Source organism: Xenopus tropicalis, chromosome 3, assembly GCF_000004195.4.
Source record: "Xenopus tropicalis strain Nigerian chromosome 3, UCB_Xtro_10.0, whole genome shotgun sequence".
NCBI lineage: Eukaryota > Metazoa > Chordata > Amphibia > Anura > Pipidae > Xenopus > Xenopus tropicalis.
The window spans coordinates 88793269-88806395 of NC_030679.2; the positions used below are offsets into that span (position 1 = coordinate 88793269).

The 13127-nt window shown below is 38.2% G+C and overlaps 1 protein-coding gene across 1 annotated transcript in view; it reads right to left on the minus strand.

Moving 5' to 3' along the window:
* snd1 (staphylococcal nuclease and tudor domain containing protein 1) overlaps positions 1-13127 on the minus strand; it is a 387013-nt gene that overhangs the window by 259749 nt on the left and 114137 nt on the right. Inside the window, exon 12 of the mRNA NM_203852.1 lies at positions 1781-1881. Within this exon, the coding sequence (NP_989183.2) occupies positions 1781-1881 (101 nt within the window). The remainder of the gene's footprint in view (positions 1-1780; positions 1882-13127) is intronic.

A 13127-nucleotide genomic window follows, 5' to 3' on the forward strand; every position in this document is an offset into this window, starting at 1 on the left:
TTTGCCATCAGACTCTGCCTGAACCCCCAATGACTGCTAAGACTTTTCCCACCCCTTGCCATTAAAAAACAGCAATCTGTAAACATCCCTGCTAAAGTCTACACACCCCGGGTAAATTGTCAGGTTCTTGTGCTGTACAAAAATGACAAAAATAAATAATTTCAGAACTTTTTCTACCTTTAATGTGACCTATAAACTGTACCACTCAATTAAAAAACAAACTGAAATCTTTTAGGTGGAGGGAAGAAAACCAAAAAAACTAAAATAATGTGGTTGCATAAGTGCGTACACCCTCTTCTAACTGAAATCTTTTAGGTGGAGGGAAGAAAACCAAAAAAACTAAAATAATGTGGTTGCATAAGTGTGTACACCCTCTTCTAACTGGGGATGTAGTTTTTAGAATTAAGCAATCACATTCAAAATCATGTTAAATAGGAGTCAGCATACACCTGCCATCATTTAAAGTGCCTCTGATTAACCCCAAATAAAGTTCAGCAGCGCTAGTTGGTCTTTCCTGACATTTTTTTAGTCGCATCCCACAGCAAAAGCCATGATTCCCCAGAGAGCTTCCAAAGCATCAGAGGGATCTCATTGTTGCAAGAAATCAGTCAGGAGAAGGGTACAAAAGAATTTCCAAGGCATTAGATATACCATGGAACACAGTGGAGAAATAAGGCACAACAGTGACGACATTACCAAGAACTGGACATCCCTCCAAAATTTATGAAAAGACAAGAAGAAAACTGGTCAGGGAGGCTACCAAGAGGCCTACAGCAACATTAAAGGAGCAGCAGGAATATCTGGCAAGTACTGGATATGTGGTACATGTGACAACAATCTTCCATATTCTTCTTATCTCTGGGCTATGGGGTAGAGTGGCAAGACGAAAGCCTTTTCTTACGAAGAAAAACATCAAAGCCAGGCTACATACAGGCAAAAACACGTCTGAAGTCTCCCAAAAGCATGTGGGAAAAGGTATTATGGTCTGATGGAACCAAGGTTGAACTTTTGGCCATAATTCCAAAAAATATGTTTGGCAAAAAAACAATACTGCACATCACCAAAAGAACACAATACCCACAGTGAAGCATGGTGGTGGCAGCATCATGCTTTGGGGCTGTTTTTCTTCAGCTGTAACTGAGGCCTTAGTTAAGATAGAGGGAATTATGAACAGTTTCAAATACCAGTCAATATTGGCACAAAACCTAAAGGCTTCTGCTAGAAAGCTGAACATAACTTAATCTTTCAGCATGACAATGACCCAAAGCATACATCCAAATCAACAAAGGAATGGCTTCACCGGAAGAAGATTAAAGTTTTGGAATGGCCCAGCCAGAGCCCAGACCTGAATCCGATTGAAAATCTGTGGGGTGAACTGAAGAGGGCTGTGCACAGGAGATGCCCTCGCAATCTGACAGATTTGGAGTGTCTCTGCAAAGAAGAGTGGGCAAATCTTGCAAAGTCAAAATGTGCCATGCTGACTCATACCCAAAAAGACACTAATAAAAATCTGTAATAAAATCAAAAGGTGCTTCAACAAAGTATTAGTTTAAGGGTGTGCACACTTAAGCAACCACATTATTTTAGTTTTTTAGGTTTTCTTCCCTCCACCTAAAAGATTTCAGTTGTTTTTCAATTGAGTGGTACAGTTTATAGGTCACATTAAAGGTGGATAAAGTTCTGAAATGATTTATCAATATAGCTAAAGCACAAGTCCCATTCACGTGAAGCGGTGGTTTGGACAAAACTGGATGACATGTTGTAACCTAACTGTACTTACATTCCTCCAATGGTCACTGTGGCACATGTGCGCTCAGGAAATGCTGGAACTGTTTCAGTTGCTGCACTTGCTGATCGGATATAATCTACGTTTACATTAACCTAAAAGGAGAAAAAAAAAGGATATATAATGAACTTTGTAGTGTTAAAGAAAACATTTCTCAAAGGGCAAGCTGAAATCTAGTTTTTGCTCCAGACTAATTTAAATAATGCAAACCAAAGGGAAGCAGATACAATTACAATGAAAGTATGTAAAATTTGCATCACACTACACATTTATTGTGCACAAAAGTTATATCAAATCTATAAATATTGCAACACATGATAATGATCCAGTTTTGAATTCTGAGTGCAAAAACTAAAAATGTCAGCACTAGCTTTCCTAATAAATCAGCTCATGAAATGTTTGGAAACAGAACGAAGGGAGCTATTTCATTTTATTTTCAGACAGCAAACCAGAAAAAAATAATGCGTACAATACATAGCCTTGCAGTAAGAGCAGGTAATTGCAAGGGTGTGTAATAAGATGGCATTAGATACATACACAAAAAAAAATCCAGCTCCTAAAATTATCAAGAGCAATTTCTACCACCCCTGGAAGAATGCAGCCAGGCATATAAATAGTGAGCATCGTTCCCTCTAACCCGCGCAGGCACACAAATCTTTTTTCAAACCTCCAGCTTCTCTGTGCACACACACAAATATGTATACATGGTTTTGAAAGTGCACACAACGTTTGGGCTGAGTGTACAGGTCTGGGACTGGTTCCACAGAACACTTGGGGCCTGGGAATTCCTGGCTTGGGGTCTTAAAGGAAAAGTAACACTAAAAATCCTAGCCTTCCTTCTGTGTAGGAAGGAGTCAGGCTAGGCTCGATCAATGGATCGTCGATTAGTGGATTCTTCCCTGCATCACCGTATCGCCCTATTTCAAATGACCAGAAGCCAAGTTTTAGCAGCTATCTTCTAATAAAGCATTCAAAATAATAAATGGTGTGCAGGATAGGGCAATTATTGGGGCAGGGTAGAATAGATTTTTTACTTAAAACATTAATAAGCCCAAAAGGATTGTTTTTCATCCAAAAAGGATTAAATTATACCTTAGTTGGGGTCAAGTTCAAAGCACCATTTTATTAGAGAAAAGGGAATATGTTTTAAAATTTTGAATTATTTGATTAAAATTAAGTCAATGGGGAGATAACTTTCCAGTAATTTAGAGCTTTCTAGATAACTGGTTTCAGGATAGTGGATCCTATACCTACACTATAACAAACAGGCAAACAATCTGCTTTGTATTGTCAGGGTTTCTCATCTCGGCAACAGGACAATTTTCAATTATAAGTTTAGAATTCAAAAATATGAACTTTACAATTATTAAACTGAAAGACACTTTCATTAGCACCATCTACAACACGTTAAAAATACATTTGAAGGTAAATGTCATAATTGTACACTGGACTTTCAAATGTTTGCACAGCAAAATGTTTTTTCCTTTTCTTCACAGTACAATTCTTATCCCATATTGCTTCATTGGCATGCTATGCCAAAGGCATAACATTCAATTAGTGAAGATGTGTCACAGAAGGATAGTAATCACATTTTGTCGGGTAAGCAAGAAGAACCTGACTTCAGGCACTCACATAGTTACATAGGGTTGAAAAAAAGACCAGTGTCCATCAAGTTCAACCCATCCAAGTAAACCCAGCACACCTAGCCCACACCTACCAATCTATACACTCACATACATAAACTATAAATACAACCACTAGTACTAACTGTAGATATTAGTATCACAATAGCTTTGGATATTCTGATTGTTCAAGAACTCATCTAGGCCCCTCTTAAAGGCATTAACAGAATCTGCCATTACCACATCTCTAGGAAGGGCATTCCACAACCTCCCCGTGAAAAACCACCTACGCTGCTTCAAATGGAAGCTCCGTTCCTCTAATCTAAAGGGGTGACCTCTGGTGCGTTGATCGTTTTTATGGGAAAAAAACGATCAATGCACCAGAGGTCACCCCTTTAAATAAGAGGAACGGAGCTTCCATTTGAAGCAGCGTAGGTGGTTTTTCACGGTGAGGGCAGTAAGGTTGGGGGTATGGGGTACATGGGGGTATAGCTAAAGTATGCCCTGAGAGTATTCCTAGAGCAAAGAAATGCCAACGCTGTTGGCACAGGAAGTGTTGGTATCATTCATGTATATTTATAGTGCTAGCAAGTTAAACAGTACTTACCATTACAAACAAGGGGTCTTCTACTAAATTAAACAAGGGTTACAAAATTTAGGACTAACAATTAATACACAAATATAAGAAAACAGCCATGCTTTACCACTATCCCATACTGCAAAGGGCATTGCATGTTTGTCTGTTTTATATGCCTGTCATAAACAGGGCTAATACAACTCCTAAAACCATTTGTGATAAAGAAAAAAAAAAAACAGTTACATTATGTGTACCTACCAAGGTTCCTTTCTGTATCACCATCACTGTTAAAATATATCCATTTAATATCTATATAAGTGACTATTAGCTTGGTCTATGTCTCTGAGTTGTGTAACCAAATTACAATATGGTGGAGATACTTCAGCCACAGGGCAAATTCTAGCCCCGGATGGCAAATTAAAGCAGCTACAATAAATAGTTCTAATATGTTTGATGGTCGGTCATTCTTGTCCACAGAGATTTTATATAAAATACTACTGTATGAAATTATATAATAAAGGGGCAGACTGGGGGCCCAAAGGAACCCAACGAAAGGTTGTTATTCAGCATGTTGGTAACTTATGAAAGACCTGCCCAACAGGGAGAATGTAAACTCTTGAACTTACGGTACAACCCACAGTATTTGGAGGTGGCGAGAAATTCTCAATCATCACACAAGAAACAAATAAATAGAAAGCAATGCTAAAACAGGGAAAGTCATTAGTTCTCACCACTTCCATGGAAACTTCCATGCAAATGGTTTGATTTCATTTGCAGCCAGAGAACTGAGGAATGCGAAATCATACAGAAAACCTAAGGAGCGCTGGAGTTCAGTAACAAATTGCAAAATGTTCTGCCGGTAAATTCAGCAGGAAGGATAAAGGTTTCCACAATAATCGCAGACGGTGAGCCTCACTACACTGTGTTCTCTCTCTCTGACATCTCACACACTTATCAAGCCAAGAAGAGGAGAATGACAGCTTTCAAGCACCACATAATGCTATACAAGCCCTCCCATGCTATCCTGCTTACTGTAAGGGAGAGGATTGGAAGTCACAGTTCCGTGGAGCAGGAAATCATAATCCCAGAGCGACTTGCTTTTTTTAACACATTGCAATCATTAAACCCCCAACACAAGCCTTTTAGTTCTATCTGTTAAATCCTGGGCTACCAACAAGATTACATTTTGGTAAAAGCAGGTCCAGGGTACCTGTCACCCACTGCTCCAATTCAAGTGGTTGAAGCAGAGAGGGTCCAGGAAAACAAGCCTGGCAACCAACTTCTACATGCACAATAAAATGACAGTTACCCAAGCTGTTATTATGTACCAACTAAATAACACAGGGCAGGATAATTACTATGTAGTTTACGGACTGCTGCACTGGAGCAGCGCTGCTATATGCACTATGCTAGAGGCTCAGTGAACGGATAATATATTACAATACATTTTACTGATACTACGTATGAGGCCTAACCAAAATTAAAATTATTATATCCTTTATATGGCACCAACATTCCACAGTGATTTACAAAGATTATACAACACAAGTCCCTGTCCCAGTGCAGTTTAAAATCTAAGGTCCCTAGTGATGTGTGGGTCAGGAAAAGCTCAACCCACACCCAACCGTAACAGAGAAAATATGGTCACTGTAGGACACACACCCAACCCATACACGCTTCTTATAATCTGTACAGTACTTCTGCAAGTGCCTTAGGTGCCAAGCCAAGTCAGCCCACCCCCAGCCTGACCTGCACCCAAACTCAAACCCACAACAGTCGCCCAAATTTCAACCCTAACCTGTTTGACCTAAGGGAAGACCCAAGGGTCCTACATATCATTAGTACCCATATGTCATTCACAAACAGTAGGGCCAATTTACTACTGCTCTAGCAGTGATAAATGCCAGCAGCTGGGCTACACAAACCATATATATACAGTCATGGCCAAAATTGTTGGCACCCCAGAAATTTTTCCAGAAAATCAAGTATTTCTCACAGAAAAGTATTGCAGTAACACATGTTTTGCTATACACATATTTATTCCCTGTGTGTGTATTGGAACAGAACAAAAAAAGGGAGGAAAAAAAAGCATATTGGACATAATGTCACACAAAACTCCAAAAATGGGCTGGACAAAATTATTGGCACCCTTAACTTAATATTTGGTTGCACACCCTTTGGAAAAAAATAACTGAAATCAGTCGCTTCCTATAACCTTACACCTCTCAACGGGAATTTTGGACCACTCTTCCTTTGCAAACTGCTCCAGGTCTCTCTTATTGAAAGTGTGCCTTTTCCCAACAGCAATTTTAAAATCTCTCCACAGATGTTCAATGGGATTTGGATCTGGACTCATTGCTGGCCACTTCAAAACTCTCCAGCACTTTGTTGCCATCCATTTCTGGGTGCTTTTTGACGTATGTTTGGGGTCATTGTCCCGCTGGAAGACCCAAGATCTTGGACGCAAACCAAATTCCTTTGGTAATCCTCAGATTTCATGATACCTTGCACACATTCAAGGCACCCAGTGCCAGAGGCAGCAAAACAACCCCAAAACATAATTGAACCTCCACCATATTTCACTAAAGGGACTGTGTTCTTTTCTTTGCAGGCCTCATTCAGTTTCCCGTAAACAGTAGAATAATGTGTTTTACCAAAAAGCTCTATCTTGGTCTCATCTGTCCACAAGACAGATCCACAATCCCAGAAGGATTGTGGCTTACTCAAGTACATTTTGGCAAACTGTAGTCTTGCTTTGGGGTCCTCCTGGGTCTCTTGCCATAGCGTTTCATTTCATTTAAATGTCGACGGATAGTTTGCACTGACACTGATGCTCCCTGAGCCTGCAGGACAGCTTGAATTTCTTTGCAACTTGTTTGGGGCTGCTTATCCACCATCCGGACTATCCTGCGTTGCAACCTTTTCATCAATTTTTCTCTTCCGTCCACGCCCAGGAAGATTAGCTACAGTGCCATGGGTTGCAAACTTTTTGATAATGTTGCGCACTGTGGACAAAGGCAAATCTAGATCTCTGGAGATGGACTTGTAACCTTGAGATTGTTGATATTTTTCCACAATTTTGCTTCTCAAGTCCTCAGACAGTTCTCTTCTCCTCTTTCTGTTGTCCATGCGTAGTGTGGCACACACAGACACACAATGCAAAGACTAAGTGAACTTCTCTCCTTTTTATCTGCTTTCAGGTGTGATTTTTATATTGCCCACACCTGTTATTTGCCCCAGGTGAGTTTAAAGGAGCATCACATGTTTGAAACAATCTTTTTTTTATCCATAATTTTGAAAGGGTGCCAATAATTTTGTCCAGCCCATTTTTGGAGTTTTGTGCGACATTATGTCCAATTTGCTTTTTTTCCTCCCTTTTTTGTTCTGTTCCAATACACACAAAGGGAATAAACATGTGTATAGCAAAACATGTGTTACTGCAATACTTTTCTGTGAGTATATATCTATATATATATGTGACTTCCTTAAATGTTTTTTAAGTGTGACTGCTTTTAACTTTATAAAGACTGTAAGAAATGTGTTTATTAGTATTGGCAATTTTTGTCCATTTATTTGTTCACATTTTCTAAATTTCCCTATGAAATTGAAATTATTTTTTACAACACGTTAGTTTTTATCACATTAGAATTTTGGGTGGGTAACTTATTTTCCCTATTAGTATGTAATAGTTAATGTTTATGAGTATTAAAAAATGGTGATATTTATAAACTCAATTTTTAGATATGACATGTGACTTTGTCATGTGTCCTGATAGATTGACTTATATGTGTTTTAAAATTATGTTTCACTATGAGCTTTGCCATGTGCCTTACTACATTGATATATATGGGATATGTCCTAGTTTATGTATTATCATGAGTCTAGATGTTTGATAGTTATTCTATTTTTTGATCATATGGGGATTTTTAAGTGCCTGGTATTTGACTACACTTTGCACATGTTATTGAATGGGTTAATGTTGTATAAACACTGATTGGATACTGCGGGTTTTTAACCTGACACTTCACTTCCGGTCAATCATCCTGATGACGATCCTGTGGTGATCGAAATGCGTAGATGGTATGCTGAAATAAATCACTGACTTGATTGATGCTATAGCTGTGAGTGCTTTCTACTGTTGAGTTTGATTATATATATATATATTTATAAATATAAATAAAACAATAATGTTCTAAAGGACTTGGTTTGGCCAGAAGCTTGGATTTGGACAAATCTGAAATCCTTCTGAAAAACGCAGAATCTTTGCTCCATCCATCCCTCTAGATAGTAATAGAAATAATAACTGCTATTGACATTTGTAGTGCTTCTCCTCAAAGCAAAGTGTTTGATCTCTTAATGTTTTCTGATGGAAAAAAACAGAGGCTCTAGGTAATACCACACTAACCTTACAAGGATAGCATCTTTATTCGGTAAACACAGCAAAGGCGATGCACACTGCAATCTATTGCAACAAAGCAAGTAGCATGGACCTCTGGATCTACTAATACGTCACTGCTAGTGATAACAGTTCATGACGGCTACTAAGTAAAAATGGCCCACAAATGTGTCTAGTGAAAAACAGTACCTGCAGAGTGCAGATAAATGGCATGTTCTTGGATTGGCTTAGTTCATGTGGCAATGAAGTGATAAATGAATTGCAGCATTAACAGTAAAAAAAAAAATGCTATTAAGCCATCCTAGGGTGTAGATGGGGCAGTTTGCTGTAACAAGCAGTAAAGTGATAAAAGATTATGTTTCTTATTTAATCTTTGTACAGAAGGAAAAAATGGGAAAAATGCATACTGGATAAATTAGAAGCATCCCAGGCATTATCCACCATTTTTTTGGGAATTATATAATAAGCTTTGATGGGGAAAAGCATTTTCCTTGAGCTGCAAAGACATGATGGTCAGTCACTGGCTGCTATTTCAATAAACCTATTATTCCACATTTCTTCATCTCTTTATTAAGATCACACTACCAGCAACAATTCAGCTCCATTTGGGATATGCCTTTTACACATTGAGTTAAACTGTCCGGCAGAACGATACACCCTTTAAAGGAACAGTAACACCAAAAAGTGTATAAAAGTAACTAAAATGTAATGTGCTGCTGCCCTGCACTGGTAAAAGTTGTGTGTTTACTTCAGAAAGTCTACTATAATTTATATAAATAAGCTGCTATGTAGCCACGGAGGCAGCCATTCAGAGGAGAAAAGGCACAGGCACATAGCAGATAACAGATAAAACACTATTGTATTTTACAGAACTTGTCTGTTATCTGCTATATAACCTGTGCCTTTTCTCCTTTTTTCCAGCTTGAATGGCTGCCCCCGGGGCTACACAGCAGCTTATTATATAAATTTTAGTAGTGTAACTGTAGCAAACACACCAGTTTTACCAGTGCAGGGCAACAGTGCATTATAATTTTTATTACTTTAAAGCTCTTTCATTTTTTGGAGTTACTGTTCCTTTAAGTTACGGAGCATCACCCTCAAGCTGTTCCCCAAGGCTATAGACATATGGCTTAACTGGGAAAGGCACAATGACAAAAAAAAAATGGGTTCAAGCACATACCTGGCAGGTCTGTTCTTGAAACCTGACCTACAAATACTTTCTGCAAAATGGATCCTCTTTTGAGATAGGCACAAAAGCAACTCTTTGTCAATAGTGTTAGCCTTTAGAGCACTGGAGCTCAGCATTCCCCCTTTTCACTACATCCGATAAATTTTGAAATGTTGAATAGCAAATATGCAGTTTCCACCTCAAAATCTCTACTGAGCTACTAAAGTTATGTTTTTAATTAACGTGAAACTGTTAATGAGTAATGCTTAATTAACTTTTGAAAATTTCAGTTTATTTTCACATATACAGCAATAATATAAAAAGCTCCCAAGTGACCAACTATATTTATGGAGGTTGACTTATAGAGGTTGAATTTCATGAATGTGGCTAATGTTTTCATGCAGAGAGGATTCTATGAAACCCTAATGGGGGTTAGCAGTATTTCTCTTGCTTCAGCCTACAGTAGAGCTGAAAGACAGCTGCAAATGAATAAATGCACACCTTTCATTGTCAATTTCATTTACAGCTTTTAAAATCTCCAGATTGCAATTTTAGACTGCTAGATTAGGAGAGAGGAAATATACACATGAGCTTCCAGCTATCAATGAGCACTGAGAACAAACCCAAACAAAAACCATATGTAGCCAATCAAAATAATATAGAATATTTATCATCCGCAAAGTGCTAGAACTGCTTCTGCAATCTTCACAATTAAATGTAATAATTTTAATTACCAAAAGAGCAGCTTGACCTTGTTTTCATGATACCGAACAGAACAGTGGAAGGAATAGCAAAATTTTAGTTATTTTCACTGATGACACAGTTGAAGGGCACACTCAGGCTTCTAAATTCTAATATCCACAGGTACATTTCTTATATATTGAAGTTTGAAATCTCAGGGGAAGTTGAGCGGAAGTGATCATGGTAAATGAGGACTTCATCTACACTTGTACATGTTCATCAAGACCAGGCTAATTTGGACATTCCACTGGAACTCATGGCATGATTTTGTGATTTTGCATAAGATCAGAATATGATGATTTTAGTTTTTATACACTTTCTTTTATAATTTAGTAAAATACAGTAAATACTAATACGCTGATATGATATTAAACTTAAAAACAGTGCTTTGTGTGAACTAAGACTAATTTCCACGTGGCAGAGATCTCGAGTACTGTGTAAATGGCCTGGAACCAATAAGGAGTTATTGTTGGAGCTATTTAAAGGTATTTAAGGATAGTATTTCCCTAGTACAACACGTTTCTAAACGTATAGAAACCACTTTAATGGGTAAAACTGAAAGGAGTGGGGTAAACTGGCGAGACTACAGCTAATGGAGAAACTAACTTTGCTGCTTGTGTTTAAACTAGTCTATTACTGTGTTTCTGGTCTGAGCCCCAGAAAAAGTTACTAAAAGCCATCAGCTAGATACACACTGGTAGATAAAGGCTTTTGGTGTAATTTTGAACTAAAGTGAGTACAACCTGCTTTAGTGTGTTCCATGCATCCAAAATTGCAAACAAGATCCTGGCACTACAGAGAAGATTTCTCCAAAAGCTCTATGTTCTCTTTTGTTAATCTGTAAAAAGATGTCTCTTTAAGCCCACATAGGGATCAGAAACACTGGCAGCATTGGAAAAGGATCCCACCAGCATATTAAAAACTAAAAAATGAATGCGGCAAGAAGCAGAAATGGTCATCTTTTAACTATTTTGCACCTGGTATGCCAATGCATATTCCTTCTACATTTGTAAGGATAAGGGAAACAAAAAGGCTATATTATGGTTCTGGTGTAGTTTAATACTACCACTGTTGGCTAAATGCATACAGTATGATTTGCTGATACTTGCATCAGTCTGTTTCCAAAAGGCTTATACTGTGGCCTAGTCCCTGTATTCATGAATGTTAATATGCACAAAACAAACATGTCACAAACACATTAAAAGGGAGACAAAATAATTACATTAGCATGCATCCTATTTTAGTGAGAACAATATTGGTAGCTGAGCAATACTAGACTGTAGATAGCTACACATCTAACTACCATTCCTGCTAAGGGAAAGCCAGGAGTAAAGTCTTTGTTGGCCTAAAATGTGTAGATGCTGGACAGGATACCTACACTCCTTAACCAGAAATAGTTTGATTTCTGGCAGATACCTAGTAAGATTTATTAGATTTTATTCCAGGAGTGCAAAGCAGAAAGCTGTGGCAAAAGTAGAATGCAACCACTAGCATAATTGGGATTTGTCATTTTTCCGAGACCTCTTGCACACAATAAAGAATGAGTGGCTCAGTGGGTAACCATGCCTTAATATATGACCCCCTGAGAAGCCCTGCTTGATCTCTCAGTCAGATCCTTGTAACAGCTGGCTAGGTACAGAACTAGATAAATTCAGAAGAATAAATGTATTAACATAAGCTTACCACATCATTGCTGAGTGAGTTTAAAGATTGTAAAAAGCAGAGTGAATTTGCTGCTATGCACTTTTATAAAAAGCATATTGTGCTCAGTAAAGTCTACATAGAATTTAGCAGAAGGTTCTGGAAAACCGACTTATCTGGTCGCATACATGCGTAATAACAGTATAAATTAGCTAATCATGTGGTAAGGTTGGTCTAAGGTTGTGTGCATTACCACGTGCAAAATATAAATGATTGACTCCATTTCTTTTGAATGGGCAAAACTCCTCATAACTGATGTACATGCTGTCAACTGTGCTGCTGAAACCAAAAGGCAGTGTTGGCATCAAAAGGCTGGGGTTCGTTTGGTGTGCTAACTCTTCCAATAAATTTCTTCAAAATGAAAAGCATAGCTTGTGCTAAATATAATATATGCCTAGAGATACAGCTGAAACATAGGAAAAAGGTACTAAACAGAAATTCATGGTCAAACATTTGTATATTGCAACACTAGAGGAGGACATTATTTACCCCCTTTTTCAAGCTTGACTAGATTGATTGTATAAAACATCACTGGAGATAGTGGGTTGCCTTTACATACTACTAATAAATTGGGTCAGGGCAGTGCAAAGGTCCTGGGGATTGCCTAAATATGGTGTTGGTAACTGCAGTCGCCTCAGGCCAGGTGTAGGCCTGCCAATGCTTATGGGCTCATGCATGCCCATGGACTACACTGACTAAATGACAACTAAACAAATAATTGGGAGGAAGAAGCTGGTAAGCAAAAAGCTGGTGTGATCTGAACCAAACATACAGACTTTACATAAAATGTGTATTTTAACACCGTTCTATGCAGTTTTGGGTTTTTTGCCTTCCTCTGGATCAACTAGTAGTTAGGCAGGTTATATATAGGCATTATGGTTGAACTTGATGGACGTATGTCTTTTTTCAACCCAACTTACTATGTTACTATGTCAACCTAGCGGGCTAAATACCCACAATACTGTGTGTTCAAGCAATGTAATGCAATACAATCGAATTATGCAGTCATTAAAGAATAAAAAATTGTAACCGGTGTCCCTTGGGGACATTGTTATGCAATGCCATATACAGCCTTGTGACTTGCTCTCTCTTCCAATGTTAGCTTTATTATTTAACAGTAGCAAACCTGGGTTTCA